This window comes from Ammodytes marinus, assembly GCF_949987685.1.
Source record: "Ammodytes marinus genome assembly, chromosome: 4".
NCBI classification, from domain to species: Eukaryota; Metazoa; Chordata; class Actinopteri; order Uranoscopiformes; family Ammodytidae; genus Ammodytes; species Ammodytes marinus.
This window is the reverse complement of record NC_137233.1, coordinates 31,973,424-31,991,232: the sequence shown is the minus strand read 5'-3', so window position 1 is coordinate 31,991,232 and position 17,809 is coordinate 31,973,424. Positions and strand designations below refer to the sequence as shown.

The 17,809-nt window shown below is 41.4% G+C and overlaps 1 protein-coding gene across 2 annotated transcripts in view; it reads right to left on the bottom strand.

Moving 5' to 3' along the window:
* phf2 (PHD finger protein 2) overlaps positions 1-17,495 on the bottom strand; it is a 37,948-nt gene extending 20,453 nt beyond the window's left edge. For both annotated transcript variants that reach the window (XM_080025521.1, XM_080025522.1), the window contains exons 1-3: positions 17,303-17,495; positions 2,113-2,198; positions 1,110-1,224 (exon numbers count right to left, since the gene is read on the bottom strand). In XM_080025521.1, the coding sequence (XP_079881647.1) occupies positions 1,110-1,224; positions 2,113-2,198; positions 17,303-17,394 (293 nt within the window). In that variant the 5' untranslated portion in view covers positions 17,395-17,495. The remainder of the gene's footprint in view (positions 1-1,109; positions 1,225-2,112; positions 2,199-17,302) is intronic.
* Between the last annotated feature and the right edge of the window lie 314 nt (positions 17,496-17,809).

Here is a 17,809-nt window from a genome sequence, read left to right as displayed (position 1 = left end):
GAGTGAGTATGTGAGTGAGTGAGTGAATTAGTGAGCGTGTGTGTGTGTGTACTTGGACAACTATTTTTGTGAGTAGGCTACCAGTTTGAGTTTGAGACCTCCAAAGAGAGGACAGTTTTGGAAATTAATTTGGTTTTGGTTCTCCCTTTGGGACAGGCCTTTAAAGGGCTGTTAGAGGGTTAACACTAGGTTTGAAGGTTCAGGTATGAATAGGTTTATGTTAGGGTTAGTGTAAGGGTTGGGGTTAGGCATTTACTTTTGATGATTAGGGTTAGGGTAAGGGGCTAGGGAATGCATTAGTCAATGAATGTCCTCACAAGTAGAGCCGTACAAACGTGTGTGTGTGTGCGGGAGTGTTTCGAAAGCTTTTCACCATTCAAAGCAATTAAATGGTGATCTGATCATTTCAGCAATGTGTGTAACACAATGGGAAAAGTTAGAAGACACCACCCTCTAGTGGGAATATTAATAAAGTGAGGAATCACATTAGCAGGAGATCACTGAAGAGTCCCTTAATGAAATATCAAGAGGCTCAATCAATAGGAGGAATGGCTTCATTTCAACCATATTGAATTTATGAAATGTGATTAAGAGCTAGAGAGTGTTAAGTCTGACTGTTTCAACGACATATGGACTGAATGTCACCACCTCTGCTCTCACATTACAGCTCTGTAGAGTTGTGAGAGTCCTGTAACAGTCCATTAGTCATTTGTACTTAAGATGTGTGTGAGACCACTGGAGATCGGTAAACAAACCAGGGCTGCGTTCCAATACCCGTCTACTATTTAGTATGGTAGAAAATAAGATTTAGTTTAGATTAGTGGCCAGATTTAGTATGATTAGAAATACATATATATACAATATATTCTGCTAAACCCAGGATTTCGCTGGCCCCTTCAGAGGATTTCGCGATGGGCTCTAATCGCCAAAGACTCTTCTAATATCTCCAGCACATTTCAATAAATGAATTGTTCATTCTTAAACCTTTTGCTCATGTAGTCTCTCACGATAGAAATCCAAGTCAGAACTCAGCGGAGGTTTAAAGGTTTGACCGACTTGTCCTGCTTATCCCTAGTGATAAGGGGAGGAATAGAGATGTTTTCTGTTACCTGGGGAAGGTCCTGCTGCGGAGCTCCTTGATGAAGACCTGACTGCCGTTCTGAACAGCCTTGATGTCCGTGCTTTGCCCCGTGTCATGCTTGCTCCCGTTCTTTTTCTTTTTAACTGAAGAAGAGAAGACAAAAAAAAATAAAAAAGCGTGAACAAGCACAAGGCAACATGTACAACGCAGCGCCACAGTGTAGGAAATGACTTACACTTTATAACAGATTTTCTTTCAAATAGTTATTTTCTCCCAGTTTGATCTGCTTTGAGATTTTGAGAAGTGAAAGCTGAGAATAAGGTGAAAGAACAGGCGAGATACCGCAGGCAAAAACAATGTTTTATTATCGAGCGTCAGCTATTTTTGAGATTTTTGCCCATTTTGCTTCTTTCATACATTAATCAAACGTCCAAAATGTACATTAAGGTGTTCATTTGAGTTAACTTTGTCTGTTTGCGTCTGTATATTTCTCTTACACAACCATCTTTAAGGGGAATAGTCTCAAAATACGTTTATTTCAATAAACAAAAATCGACTTTACTTTCCATAATCATTCTAAGAACTATTCTGAAGGTTGTTAAAGGATCTGTTAATATGTTGTTCATTGATATGATACATTGTCTTTTTAAAACCATATAGAAATGGCATTTTTAAGACCTCTATATTGTGTGTTTTTGACTCATAAAATGGACAAAGGGCTGTATCCATCTGTAAAAACTATTGACACTAATGTTGTAACATTGAAATAAAGATGTTTAACTCTATCCAACTATCTAGATTTTTGTTTATAAAAAGTACACATAATTAGTTAAATATTGCCAAATTTGCATATTTATTCGGAAGATTTCTGAAAAAATATGAATAGTCAAAATGTAACATTTCTTGTAAGTAATCAACTGGCAAATTTTTCCTGATGATCTACAGTATAGAAGTTCACACGTTGACCCTATCCACCTCTGTAGTGTCTGGCCTTAAGGGGACTAACACTCCAGTAAGTGTGAGCTACTTACATGTGGACTTGCCTTGAGTCTTCTCACAGTTTGGACAGTGATAGACGTCGATATCTGGAGCGTCATCTTCATCCACCCCAACACAGCTGAAACAATACACAGAGGAACACGTTGGGAACGATATGGAATGTGGCCTGATTCTTCAAGACGTTTGTAAAGGTTTCTGAACGTGTTTTCCTCTCTCTCTCTGCTTCCCTGCAGAGACTTAAAACTTGGCTGGGTTTCATAATAAGTCACGGTGACATTGCGTGTGCTTTTTATTTTGGTCAAAGTTACATTAATTCCACGGCAATGACAGCAGGGCTGCAACATAACAAGTGATTTCCTCCAGCCCTGGCTCTTTGCAGCCCCCATGCTTCTTAGTTATTTGCCAAAATGAAAGTTCAGAAAATAGTTTAAAAAAACTGCCATCACACTTCCCTAAAGCCAGAGGGACATCTCTCCTTGTCTGCTTGCTGTGTCTGATTCACACCTCCAAAGGCACATGTATTGAGTTTACAGTGACACAGAACAGAAACAACAGCTCAGGCAACATTTGAGAAGCTTTTGACTCTTTCCCCCCCAAAAAAAATAAAAACATTAAAGGTGGAGTCAGTGATTCTGGAGAACGCTTGTTGTCAAAATCACTTTGTCAATGTGAGTGAATATCTCCTCACGATCCGCTAACTGTACTGTGTGAGCGCTGAAAAACAAACCCAGTGTTAATACACAGCCAAGGCTCTGTAAATGGGCATGTTGCTAGCTACAGTGTTGTTTACATACCATTTGGTAACATACCAGTTTACAGAGCCTAGTCTTTGTATTAACACCAGATTTTATTTTCAGCGCCGCCGCCGCGCACACACCGTACGGACAGGTAGCGCCGCGGGATGGTGAGGAGATATTCACTGATTTTGACAAAAATGAATTTTGGATGACAAGCGTTCTCCAAAGTTGCTGACTCCACCTTTAATTAGTGTTGTGAACTGAAAGCAGAGACTTTTCAGGAAAATCCTATTTCAAATCTAAAAACACTTTAGTGGCCTTGAGCAACTTTTTACAAACCAAGAATAAACACTGGGAGAAGATGCGTTCAAGGTCCACACACAGCAGAAGGACATCCTATACAGTGTGCGTGGCAGGGACAAGGGAACAGGACAGTGGAGGACAGCACACAGCAGGCTATAAATACCACTCCTTATCACGCTGTATGCGCATAAGCCTCCTATATTTTAGCACTGTGTTTTTACAACGCTGCAGCTGCCATAGGACGTGTGTGGGTTGAATTAGCACCCGGCAGTGTGCGCCTCAGCTTGGTTCCTTGTCTAGTTAAACCAATTCAACCTTTGTAATTGACTAAGGAAAAGCTCAATTAATTAAAAGAAGTTTCACTACTACTTATTTGTTATTTGTATAAAAATAACTTAATGTTTTTATATTTACATTTTATTTATTTATTTTTATCAAGTTTTATTTATCAATTAATTTACTACGATTTGTTTTTACCATATCATTATTTGTTCATTTGTAAGGAAGGCCTATGTCGATATGTTCTTTTGTGAAAAAAACTCAGAAACTAAACAGTTCAACAAAGAAAAGTGTCCCTATTGCAAAAATGACAACCACACGAGAAATATAAACTGTGTTTTACCTGTAAGTGATCACAGTTTAACGTTGCAGTAACATACAAAGGCTTCAATCAGTGGTGAGCACAATAGGATGAAATGGACAGCAGTGTTCTACATGAGCGATAGTAACACACAGAGAGTGAGTATAGTAACACACAGACAGGTAGTATAGTAACACCAAGCCCCAAACTCAGCGATTTTTACCAGCATCCAATAAGGAAGTGACCAAAATTGGATGGCCACCGGAGTACCTTCCGGTGGCCACTGGGGGTGGTACCAAGACTGAGCAATTTTTCTTCGACTCACCTGTTAGACAGGCCGTTTTCAAAGTCTTATTAAACCTATTTACAGCCTAGTCTGTATGTTTAGTTCATATCTCCATGACAATACTGAGGGGGGTGGATTTTTTTCTAGCAGGCTAGTTTTTATTCTTTTGGAGGTTAAAATGTATTGGCGCGATCTCTTGAGTGACAGCTCTCCGCCCGTTGTCCCTCACTTTGCCTCGGAGGTACACGTCAGCTAGATGGACGTATCGCCCTCCCCCCGACGTGAGGCGGAGTAAAAATCTCACAAGATGGCGACGCGCATAAACCAGGATTATTGGATGCCGTGTGAATAACTGAGGTCAGCATGGATGATACATCCATATTATATACTATCTATGAGTAGTAATAATAATTCAATAATTGATTGGATTTATATAGCGCTTTATTTCTCTGTGACTCAAAGCGCTTTACAGGGTTCCAGGTTCAATTCATTCACACACAGTCATCCCGGTGGTGGTAAACTACGAGAGCAGCCACAGCTGCCCTGGGGCAGACTGACGGAAGCGTGGCTGCCATTCAGCGCCAACGGCCCCTCCGACCACCACCTCAAACATACAGCAATCATACACATTCACACAAGGCAAGGTGGGTGAAGTGTCTTGCCTAAGGACACAACAACCATGACACAGGTGGCCGCCAAGCCTTGGATCGTTGGCCAACCCGCTTAACCACCTGAGCCACAGTCGCCCCACAGAGTCAGTATAGTAACAAACAGACAGTGCCTGCGTTCCAATTAATCACATACTTTTTCTTTTTACTACACTACATACTAAAGTATACAAAAGTTGTAGGGCCACAGGAGAGAAAAAAAATCAGATTGTTGGGAAATGTCAAGAATAAAGACGAATAATCCAACATGCTATTGGAGTTAGTGGGGCATTTATGTATTTTTTAGCATACTACAATTGACTTGCATGTATTGGGACATCCTAAATCTTTTTCTGGCATACTAAATAGTAGGGAAGTATAGTGATTGGAACGCAGGGAGTGAGTATACTAACACACAGACAGTCGGTATAGATAGTAACACACAGACAGTGAGTATATAGTAACACACAGACAGTGAGTGGTGCACAAGCAAATTCCTCCCGTGAGGAGCCGCTGCTCCGTCACTCAGACGCACTGGGAGTTTCCCCAGAATCTTTCCTTTTTCCCCCCTCTGTGAACTCTGCAGCTTTTACTACACACCGCCAACTCACTCACTTTACAGTAGAGCTGGTACGTCTCTTACATACTATCTATGGTAGCTCTGTGTGTGTGTGGACACAGTGGAGATGCCTGTTCAATACATCCTTAATTTAGTGTCTTAGAGGAAGATTAGACATGAAACGTTTGGAAACTTTCACTTCTTTGCGCTGTCAAAGGGATACCTTAAAGGAATACTTCACCCATACGGAACCGGCATTCTATCCTTATAACATCGCTATTATAATATAATGAATGAGGGATTTTTTTCCCTCAGCTTTTCCTCAGTCTTCCCTTGGCCCAGCTGTCCTGTTAATCCTAACCCTACATTTTTACTGGTGTGATGTCACACTAGTAAAATGTAGTGTTAGACATTGAGACCATAAAACACTCTTTCTGCCTTTTCTCAGGCTAGGATGAACCAATTTCAAAAATATTTGCACATTTATACTATTTAGGATCTCAGAGTTCAATACACCTTCATATTCCCACCGGTGAAGTAGGTCTTTAAAGGCCAGGACACACCGGCCCGATAATCGGCCATGGGACATGGTCGGAGAGTCTGGAGGGGGCGGGGACACAAATCTGTTTGGTGTGTTCGGTCGGGCAGTCTTTCAGTCGGAGCAATTTGATTGGTGGAGGGCTAGCGAATCAGTGAAGCCCGGAAGTGAGGCGGGTAGCAGAAACAGCTGACAACAGTATCGCATCGCTTGCCATTGTTTAAATGTGTTTGTTTGTTTCGTTCAGCGAGTACTCACATGCATCAACCTTTCTTGACTGCTCGACACCATACTCGACACTCTCTGCTAAAAATGGTGCTCTTTATGGTCCAAAGATATAAATACGTATTTATATCTATGTTTATGGTCTACAGAGCTGTCCCATCATTTCCGGCTTCCGTATTTTTTTGGGCCACAATAGAGATTAGCGCCACCTGCTGTTATGGAGACATTACGTCCCCCGCAAGCGCAGAGTGTACGGAAAGTCAGTAGTCGGCTCGGTGTGTTCTTGGCACTTTTTTGGCCGCAACGGGCAGACTGGAGCTGCCTGAAGACTCGGCAGACTCCATTTTCGGGCGACGGTCGGTAGTCGGACCGGTGTGTCCTGGCCTTAAGACTGAGTGTGACTGTGTGGTTTGTTACTTTAAAAGGTTTTTATGCCATGTACATGATGCGCGTGATTGAGTTTTTTAACCAACTGTACCAGTAAGTTGGCGACTGCTTTTGTCTATCTTTGACAGTAGCGGTGTTAACATGGACATACTGTATATTTTCAAACCAAAATTAATTCATTGGCCTATCTGTTTTCATTCAGAATAAGGTGTTTATATGGAACGCTTTTATTCAGTTTGGGATTTTTAAACATTGGACTGTAAGTGTCCATGTAAACCCAGCTACCAGGGTAGGAAATCCCCAAAGGCAAAATGCCTGTGAACAATCTGAAATTCATTTGACAGGGGCTTTAGAACGTGTGACTACTGAAGACAGAGAAGTAAGCCAAAGTTCGAATCAGAAATTTTCAAATGGTCGACCAACTGACATGACAGTATGTTTGCGGGGAGTTGACAGATATTCCTAAAACCTTTCATATACATATTAGCATTCATTTTACCCCCCAAATAACATAGTTACAAGGATTTAGTGAATTTGGGTTGCCAGGGCCTTTAAAAGTGTACATTTTATTTGGATAACTCTGGCGGTAGGCAACACTGATGGAAGAAACAAGGTACATTTCCCAAAATGTGATAAAATTGCCCTGTGGAAATGATCCAGAATGCTGGTAATAAAAAACAGACAAGTGAATTTCCTACCATGCAAGCTACTGAGAATGATCATCATATCTCACCTTGACTAACAGTGAAGCCGTAGCACAGCTCCAGACCCATGTATTTTGCTGACACGTCTCTGTCTGAGACTTAACACACCCCACAACAGCATCAGGTTACCTCCACCACTCTTAACTCATCTGCATTGTTTGCTGCGGCATTGTTGTCAGAATTGATTTTTATGAGTGTAGGATTATGGGATTTTATTTTTAAACCTGTGCCAGGTCTAAAACCACATCTGACTTCTTTCATCACTTTATGAGATGCCCTTCAACACTACTTTGGCAGCAACAACCTTTTACCTTCTCATGTGTGGCACTGGTGCAAGAGAAATGACGCAGGCCCCCTAAACAGTGCCTGATAAAATATCATATTATTTAATAACACAAACAAAAGAATTGTTTATCACTTGTTATGTCACTAAATTGTTTTTTTTTTTGTTTTTTTTAAAGATCTAGGGTTTGTCATACTCACTGATTTGTACAGTTCTGTGCACAGCTACTCACGTTTTTAAAGAAAATCCAATTGGGACTAACAGAATTGTTTTTATACGTTCCAACAGTAGTATGAATTTTAAATAAAGAGTCCGTGTTCACTGTTATCAAAGTGGCTGTCACTAATTATCTTTTATCTGTATTATTTAAACTAAAACAATTCAGTAAGCAGGGTTCAACATAACTTTTTTTTCCTACTGGCCCGCCGGGCCAGTGGATCCGAGTTTTACTGGCCCCTTGTATATTTTCACTGGCCCTGCAGACACTTTTTTTTTCTTCATAATTTAGTGTCAATAATTATAATAGCTGTATTAGAAAAATAAAGAAAGATAACCAGATCTAAAGGGAATATCTATACTGTAACAGTATAGATATTCCCTTTAGATTTGGTTATTTTTCTTTTAGTTAATTATATGAAATGTTGATATTGCTCATAGGCCTACACATAAAACCAGGCAAACATATTGAATTAGAAGCCTACAACTGAAAGTATGTTGAAAGAGTCGGCCAGTATTTTAAAGTCCAGTAGTTTGATGGTTGTTTTTATTCTTGAATTTGGGCAGTTTAATGAATAGTTCACCTGCAGAAGTCATGTTCAAACATAAAAAAAAAATAAGAGATGAAGGTCTGATCATTCTTTGTGGTGTGGTAGGCTGTTTTTATTACTTTCTCTATATGCATTAGGGATGTGAATGTGTCGACCGAATGACCGGTTTTCCACTTGCGCTCAAGTTGACTTTAAAAATAGAATAGAAATCCGAAAATCAGTGGGTTATGCCGTTTTTTTAATGGGAGATTTCACCGTGTATGTGAGTTCACGTCTGGTCGTGAGCGCGCTGCAGGAGTGTCACTTCTCCATGAAGTGTCAGCTTCACATATAAGAGTCCGGTGTGGGACCATTTTTTCAAACTATTGATAAAAAACAATGCAGTGCAAAATATGCAGCATAAGTTAAACGCTCGTCTAAGACTATGACGTTAAATCACCTTAGAAACACACAATGCCTTCGTCCGATCACTGCAGCGTTTCACCGTGTGATCTCGCCAGCGAGTGAGCCGCCGCGCAGATGAACTGTGGTTTGTGGCTAAAATAATAACCGGGGATATTCTCCCCGTTAGCGATTTCAATGGGAAAGACTTCCGCGATCTGATTGAATGTCAGTGCCAAACTGCGCGACTATAGGAACTGTACAGTGAGCGGAGTCCCTCCGTTCGTTTCTGTCTACAACCGACACAATCACCGGAGACTCATTCACAGCGTTTAAATAACGCCTCTCATTTGTATTACCATTGGGGCTTGGATGCAAATACTGTAACATTACGGCGGCAGATAAAGGAAAAGCGCAGTTATCATTTTCTGCACCTCTACCTCTGCTGTGGGAAGAAAGAAAGGGGGCAGAGTAAGTCGATTGATTTGTCGACTCGCAGGCGGACGGTAGGCAGCTCTGCCAACGGAGCGAGAGTGCAACCGCTTGTTGCTCCGCCTGTCAAAACGCCCACGCATCGGTTGTCCACTGGCCTTTCATTAAAAAATATATTTTATATTAGGTTTATTATATTGAGTCTTAATAAACACTGCTTTCATTACGACTCTGAACGCGCATTTCAATGAACCATGATGTAGTCTACAAAAAGATACTGAACTGTGATTGGCCAGTCACTGGCCCGGGCGGGACAGTGACTGGCCAATCAACTTGCCCTGCATATGATTTTACTGGCCCCGGGCCATCGGGCTATACGTTATGTCGAACCCTGAGTAAGGGATAGAATGCTGACCATCAAGTCCAACATTAAAGCCACTACGTGTAAAATGGCACGTTGGCGTCCCCTTTGGACAAAAGCGGTAGTATTTTTACGACGCCAGCTGTTGTGAAGCTGTTTTCTAGCTCGTGCTGGGCGTGCGAGATTCAAATGATCAGGAAGCAATATAGTGCATGTCCGTGTGTTGAAAGTGTGAGGGCACCGGACTCTTTTCGGCTCCGTGAGAGTGGTTAGTGACACAGCATCAACTAATGCCAGTCAGTGCTACACACACACCTGATTGCAATGAGTTGATGCAGTGTCACCTCTCACGGAGCTGAAAGATTCCGTGTCCTCACACAAAGCGAATGAACGAGAGACGGCAGTTAGTATGGATCACGATGAGGTAATGTGTTTATGTTGTTGTAAATAATGACTATTTCAGATGAATAATGGTCATCTGATGATGCTGGTGAGGCTAAGTAAACTTTGTTTTAGTAGGCTACCGCTCATTCATTTAGGAGTAAACACTGCAGTCTAGGTTCGCTCCGTGAAATTGTGTATACGTTGCATTTTCTTTTTTTTCTTTGATGGTTCAGCCCCGTTATCAGTCATTATGACGACAAATAACTGTCTCAAACAAGGCTCCCGCTCCCCTTCCCTCACCTGGAGGGATAGGCTTCTCACATCGCGTTCCTGCGCCACACTGAAATCTGCGACCAATATGGATATGTGACCATAGAGCATGCACGCGTGAACCGAAAATCGGACTGGGTGTGCGACCAGACCAAACGCAGTAATAAAAACTATATTAAAACGTATTTCTTTGCACTGATGGTCTCGTTTGCTGTTAGAGGTAATTTATGATTATGAGAGGAAACATGAGGCTGTTTAAAAGATATTTAAATGTTACTCGTAGCCGCTTTAAGTAAAGAACGGTACACAGTGCTATTTAAAGGGGCACTACAGTCACCTTGTAACAGTCGGTTTTATAACATGTAGCGCCACTAGGTGGCGCATCCCTTTGTTTGTTGTGGAATGTAATGTTGAACATGAAGAAGAACGCATGTGCTTCTCCGCTAAGCTAAAAGTAATTGCAGTCTACGAGAGAAGTCTCTGTTTTATATTCTTTATTTTGTAAGGAGTTGGTGTAGGCAGGAATATCGGACTATGTTCCTGAACACATGTATGCTTAATAGATATAGTGCCGTAGAGACCTGGCTTGATATGGTCAATGTGTAATAAAAGTACAGTGAGGAGAATCCCACAAGTTGCCTACCGAGTCTTCATGCTAACCGGAGCTATTGCTATAAGACCATAACCTACAACCTGCACCATTCACCGTTACAACTGGCGCCCGAACAGGGACAGTTACAAGTGGCGCCAGAACGAATAAACTTTGGACCTCTCTTCGCAAGCTCTGACCGGACTGCCTTCGCCACCCTGGAAGCTGGTGTGAGTGGACTTAATGCAGATTGCGGATCATTGCTCTTTTTCGTGGATGGACTGGACTGTGAACCTGTGCGCCGCTCGGCTGTGATGGCGTCTTACAGCGGCCCGGGCCATGCTGGACGGTGTGGCTTGCGCCCCGGACATTGCCCCGGGATCGCATCGGGTTGGTCGGACGGCCGATGGACGGGCTCTTGCCAGGCTGACGGGCTTGATCTGAAGTAGACGGTTTGGTTGCTAAATCAACCAGGAAGTATGCCTTACAGTTAATCTATGCAGTACTACTATTAATTAGTTTTTGCATAGTGTTTAAATGTTGTGTATCTTGCCTTCTGGGTTCACCGCTGGTTAGACTTACTTAAAAAAGTTGTTTATGAATATGCACAAGTTTGACTCATGTCACCACCACTGGTCAAGGTTTGGTAACAAGTGGTTTGTTGTTAATGGAAAAAGAATAACTGAAATGGGATGAAACTATGTACATTTCTGCCTTTTATTTTGGGTTGTAGAATGTTTGACTGACTTGGGTGTGAACATTGCAAAACTTTAACAGAAGGTTTGTGTTATAAACAGAGTGGTGTAGTAGCTCAATGGATTTTGGAGCTTAATCCACACGAGGGAATAAAAGTCAAGATTTTGATCATTTAAAAACAAAAGTAAATATTGTCAAATTACAGGAGCGGCCATTTAACAGATATAGATTACACAGACATATAGGCAGCTCAGTAAAGTACCAAAGGCCAGGCTACGTTACATTTTGGCGGTCACTACTTTCATCAACTAATGTTTTGTTACTGTAAATGACATGCACAGTTATGAAGCCTATCTATAATGTGTGTATGTATGTATCTATTATGCTTAAGCACATCCCAAAATGATAACCATATTTTTAAATACATGAATATATATTTAATGTACACTTAAACGTTGGAGTCAGCAATTCTGGAGTATGCTTGAAGACAAATGAACTTTGTCAAAATCAATGAATATCTCCTCACGATCGGCTATCTGTGTGTACGCTGAGGAAAAAAAATCCAGCGTTGATTTTGACAAAAAGTTAGTTTTTTAAAACAAGTGCTCCCAGACTGGCTGACTCCATCTTTAATTCACATGCTTTTATTTGATATCACAATGTGTTGAGCAATTAATGAGAGCACAATAACATCACCTAACACCTGAGAAGGAGGAAAGAGTTTGGAGAGGCTTGCATTACTCAAAAGCTACATGCACATATCAGTGACTACACTGACTACACTGACTCAAAGGATGACTGTGACCCACACCTACTCCCCATACCAGATGAAGAGTATTGTGTGTGTGTAAATGACTCAGAACTAAAAACTGCAGCACGTGAATGATGATAAACACCAGTTTTCGTTTTCAGCTTGCAGGTAGCGGATTATAAGGAGATATCACTGATTATGACAAAAAGTGGTTTTGACAACAAGCATTCTCCAGAATCGCTGACTCCACCTAAAACAATGGGAGAGGATGGAAAGAGAATAGAAATGTGAATGAAATTCCATTTGTCTATAGCTACTGTAACTTCACAAGGTAAAAACATAGAAGGCCAAACACCACCTGCTTCTTTAACCCCAATGAAATCTCTCATTGAGCATTTCATTCCTTTACTATACTAAAAAACTGAAACACTTTCCTTGACAAATGATTATTTACTTGAGACAACAACTAATGTGAGCCTATCACAATTTGAATAAAGTTGACTAATGATTTTTTTTTAGTATTCAAAAGACTACAGCTCCGATGCCATTTTTCCCACGAGGCAGCATCACTACAACTTTAGCTGTAATCTCTTCTGTAACAGACACACTGTAAGCTCATTAACCGCAAGAGCTGCTGTTTCATGGGCCTGTAGGAGACATGTCACTCAGTCCGTATACATACTGTATGCACAGCAGGGGAGGTTATTATTACACATTTACAGGTAAACACTGTTAAGGCATTATATTTCTGATTAAAAATAGTCGAGTACTTATACTAGTATAATGCATTGCAGTTAAAGATAGATTCAGTGATTCTGGAGAATGCTTGTTGTCAAAAAACAATGCCCTGTAAACAGGCATGTGAAGGAAGGTTTACAGAGCCTATGCTGTGTATTTACACTGGATTTCTTTTCAGCGCACACATAGTATGTACACAGGTATGAGATTGTGAGGAGGTATTCGCTGACTCAACCTTTAAGTATTTCTCATGTAGTAGATAATATTGTTGGGTAATTATCGCAAATAATATGTGATTGTTTGCTAATTCTAAACAGCTAACACATGATACATATCCACTAGCATGGGTGAAATTGCATGTTAATATTTGTCTTATTCAAGGCAAGATAAGGTTAAACTTAAGATAAACTGACTGACTTTCCGGTAGTAGGCTAACTTGAATTTCATTGAAGTGAGAGTGTGCACTGTGCACACAGCGAGGCGCAGAAAAATGCGCTTTAATGCAAGTCTGTCAAAATTAAAACACTTCGCACACCAGTCTATACAATCAAACAAGGCAGACCAGGCAGTGCAAGCACCACTTGAAGAATCCTGAATTTGCAATGTGATAATATTGTCATTAAGAAAGGGGACTGAAGTATCAATCAATGACACATTATTTCACATTTCGGGAGTTGTAGATGATGGTCCATAACACACATTTTTGTCAAACTACAATGTGTCACCGTCATTGCATTTCATAGTATTAACTGTTACTGTTACGGAGAAACATGCTCTTAACCAGAAATACATGACACCATCCCTCGCAGAGTTTAGTAGAAAGTTATATTTGGGGTGTGTTTAAACTAGCTTACCACAAACACTGTAAGCTAGGTGCTAGCTGCAGACTGCATTATTTATTAGTTTACCACTATAGGGGCAAACTTACCCCATAACAGACCAACAGAGACACATTCTTGACACAGCAAGCCTACCATATAGCTTTGCGCTATACATGCTAACAGACTTACTTTAATAGCTATATCATGAACACATCAAATAACAACATTATCATCCTGATGTTTCAGGCCAGAGGCAGCATGGGATATTTTACAGTACAGTAGCTTACATTAGTAGCCTACATTACATTACGTTACAATGGCTACTTACAGTATTTGTAAAGCCATTTTAACAGCCAACATACAGTATGTTCCCCATTCTAATATCTGTTATGAGTTAATATGGGCAGATATCAGTCAGCTGGTATATCGCTACGGCACTAATGGTGAGTTCAACATTGGCTCACTTTTAGGCTAGCTGTGGCTTTGTCTCCACCAAACTGAAATAAAGGTGTCTGGCTCTTTTAGCTGCGAGATGTTTGGCTTTCCTCAACAGCTAGCTTAGTCGCTATATGTAGGCTTTATAGTGGGGTCTTTAGAGCTTCACTGCTAAAAACAGCCGCTTTTGTAATAAAGAGTTGGTGAGAACAGTGAGACTAAACCAACCCAGTTAATTAGGGGGCCATTTAATCACAATAATGAGCCTAAAGAGGCTAAATAAAATTCAGTGAAGCTGCAGAGCAGGGCGATAACCTTCTGTGTTCTTACAAGTGAGGTCCTCTCACATAATATACATCTAGCCTATTTGAAAATTGTTGTCAGTGATTCTGGAGAACGCTTGTTCTCAAAAAATCACTTTTTGTCAAAATCAGTGAATATCTCCTCACGGTCCACACAACGGCATGTTGCTATAGCTATGATGGGCCCCCTTTGTTTGGATCCCCTATGTTTACATACCAGTTTACAGAGCCTATGCTATGTTTTAACACAAAAAATGTTTTCGTCTTGCACACACAGTATAGTAAGTGGATTGTGAGGAAACATTAATTGATTTTGAAAAAAAATTATTTGGTCAACAAGCGGTCTTGACTCTACCTTAAATCCAATGTCAATATCAAAGGAAGCCTATTAACAAGTGCAGCTAATTAATCCAACAATTTCAGAGCGGACTTACGTGCATGTTTGACTAGTATCCATTTCAACGTGGGACAAAACAGAAATGTACAATGAAAACAAGACAATGTGGTTTTTAGGAGCAGTTAGCGTTCAAACCATTTCCTGATCAACACCAGCTGGGCACAATAACTGAACCCTGGTCTGTGACAAAGACTAAATGACTGATGGGATGCAAATAGGACAGCCCACAAGTTGAGGGAAAGTGTTGTTTTGATGAAACTGAAATCAGCACTATGCCCCTTGGCCTGAGCTCAACACATAGTGGACAAAAAGAGACACTGACGTCATCTTATCTGAGTCTATATGCCAGCAAATCTTCCAAAATATTATATGTTTACCACATGCGAGCATGCTAAACCAATGCTTTTGCTGTATAGTGTTCATACAGCTTACAACCAAACAAAGTGCCCACTTAGTATCTTTTGATAATAAACTGTCATTACCAGTTATTATCTCCTCTTACCACATGCATGTGTGGGATAACAGTGCACTGTTCTATAAAGCTTGGCCCTTAGCCATCTCCAAGGTAAACACACTGTATCTCCGGCTCATCACAACAGTGTATTTAGAACGCTGAGAATAGCCCGGCTGAGCTGCATCCTACTGTAGCATAATTATGCTGATGACACGTGGGGCGAATGATACAATAACATTTGCTACAGTGACTACATCTCAGATGCAGGTCCTCTAAGAGCACCATATGATGTGGGTGCGTTTAATATTACTTTTTTTAAATCTTTCAATTACAAAGCTATTACTGTTCCTTTTTAATTTTAAGATGAAGGCTATTCGTCAGCTCTCTATACAGCTTTAATACCATGTGTCATAGCTCTGCCCTGAAATCAGTGCAATCTCTGGTTTGGAGATTTGTAATTTCATTTAAATAACCTTATTTAGACCTAATGGAGGTGCAGCTCAAGAGCATGGATGATTGTAGGGGTGTATGGGAAATCCATTGTAATAATCCTGTTCTCTGTTAACAAAATACTCAATGTGGAGTCAATGATTTTGGAGAATGCTTGTTGTCAAAATCAGTTACTTTTTGTCATCTGTGATTATCTACTCAGTGTTAATAGCCTACACAGGCACTGTAAAGTGGTATGTAAACAAAGGGTATAGAAAGTGGGACCACAATAGCTAGCAACATTTACAGAGCCTATAGGCTGTGTATTATGACCACTTGATTTTTTTTCAGCTCACATAGGCTACCTGCCTATAGGCTACAGAAAGGTAGCAGATAGTGAGATATTCACTGATTTTGACAAAAAGATATTTTGAAAAGAAAAATGTTCTAGAATCACTGACAACCATTGACTTAAACTCAGAATGTCTTACTGTAGGCATATAGCCTTTGTGACATGACAGGCTGGCTGCATCAACCGGATGCCAGTGATTTGGATATAAGATTTTAGATAGCCAACATAAAATTATTTTCATTATAGGCTACGGTTTTTGTTTGGGCTTATGCTGAATCACATCACGGCTTATCCCCAGCATGTATTTCCCCACGACACAATGTAATAACCTAATAACGCTAGCCTACATGATGCAGCCCAGAGGGAGCACTAAAGGGTTAACGTTCGGGCGCGTAAATACTGTTCATTGCTCTGAGACTGGGCTTGTTCACCAAACGAAACACGATTTACAAATAATTTATTACTCAAGAAAGACACCCCGAGTGCAGCCAAACAGCACGAAACATGCCAAAACAAAGCCCAGTACAGGGACAGACTTGTACGGCAACAACCAAGGCAGCGGGAGGGAAATATAACATGACGATAACAGGGATCCGGTAGCCGAGATCAGGCTCATGCGGGGAAAGTGGTGATGAGCGGCGGCGGACAACACCAAACGTCCCCGCTCAGCCGCAGTGAAACAATGCAATGTAGCAAATAGCCCAAGCTCATAGAGGCAACACAGCAGCACAGTCAGTGAACGTTACAAATATTGTACTATTCCACCGCCGCTTTTAAAGCATGAGGGGCATCCGACGACACGGGCTGCTATTGTCAGCCATAGTGTGTCTAGCAGGAAGGCTGCCTGCCTGTGCGGGGCTCGAGCTCACTCTGCTCGGGTCGTGATTTTCAGTAGCGCGCGCCACAAAATAAACAGTCGGTTAGAGCCCGGAGGACGGTTCGGAATGTGACAACATTTACAGACAATGTGTGCGAAATGTCGCCCTGAAAGCGGCAGCGGAGAGAGACAGAGTAGAGAGAAATGAGCAGCGAGACTGCCGAGGCTTCCCCCCGCTGATTACAACGGGAATGCTTCAGTTTTGGGGGCTATGCGGGCATGTTTAACAGCCATTAAGTGAAATTAATAGACGAAGCCCGCGCCCAAATCGCTTTATTAAGCCCCGTAACTTTTTATAAGGTGGATATATTTAATGTTTTTCACGAAAAAATGTCACAACCCCGCTCGGTCGGCTATATTTAACTCCGCCTTCTTCTTCTTCTCCAAGCGGCCTCTCTTCAGATGTAGACGGGGCGACGGAGAGCCACAAAGCTGTCAAACGGCCACCGAGATCCTCGCCATTTTTGTTTGTTTCCCACACAAATGCGAAAGTGCTACAAAAAAACAACACCACTAGTGAGCAAAATGTGTCCTTACCTGCCGTGGAACCAGTCCTTGCAAGCATCGCACTCGATCATAAACTGGGTCACGTCGTAAGGTAATCTGCAGATGCAATATACAGTCGCCATGTTTCGATTCACAACTACGTCGGAATAGACTGTTGGGGGGGCTTGCAGGAGGAACAACGTCCTGCAAACAATATGATCCAATATGATCTTCCCCAAGAAAAAAAAAAGCCAGGGGCAGAGCCGCCGGACACATGAACCTAAACGCACAGTATCTCCATCACACCACGGCCGTGTGGTGGAAACGTTGGAGGCTGGTCGTATAGCAGCGGCAGGCTTTCCTGAAATGCATTATTATTATTATTACTATGTGCATGCCCCCTGGTGACTGCTGTACGCCACCGAGGCGGTCATGTTAGGAACCAGCCAGGAGAAAATGTTTGTTGCCTCGATGTCGTTGCGAAATAATGAAATAAATAAATCTAGATGTGAGAGAGTTACGTCAGGGCGCGCTGCTTTAATTCAGCCGAGGGATCAG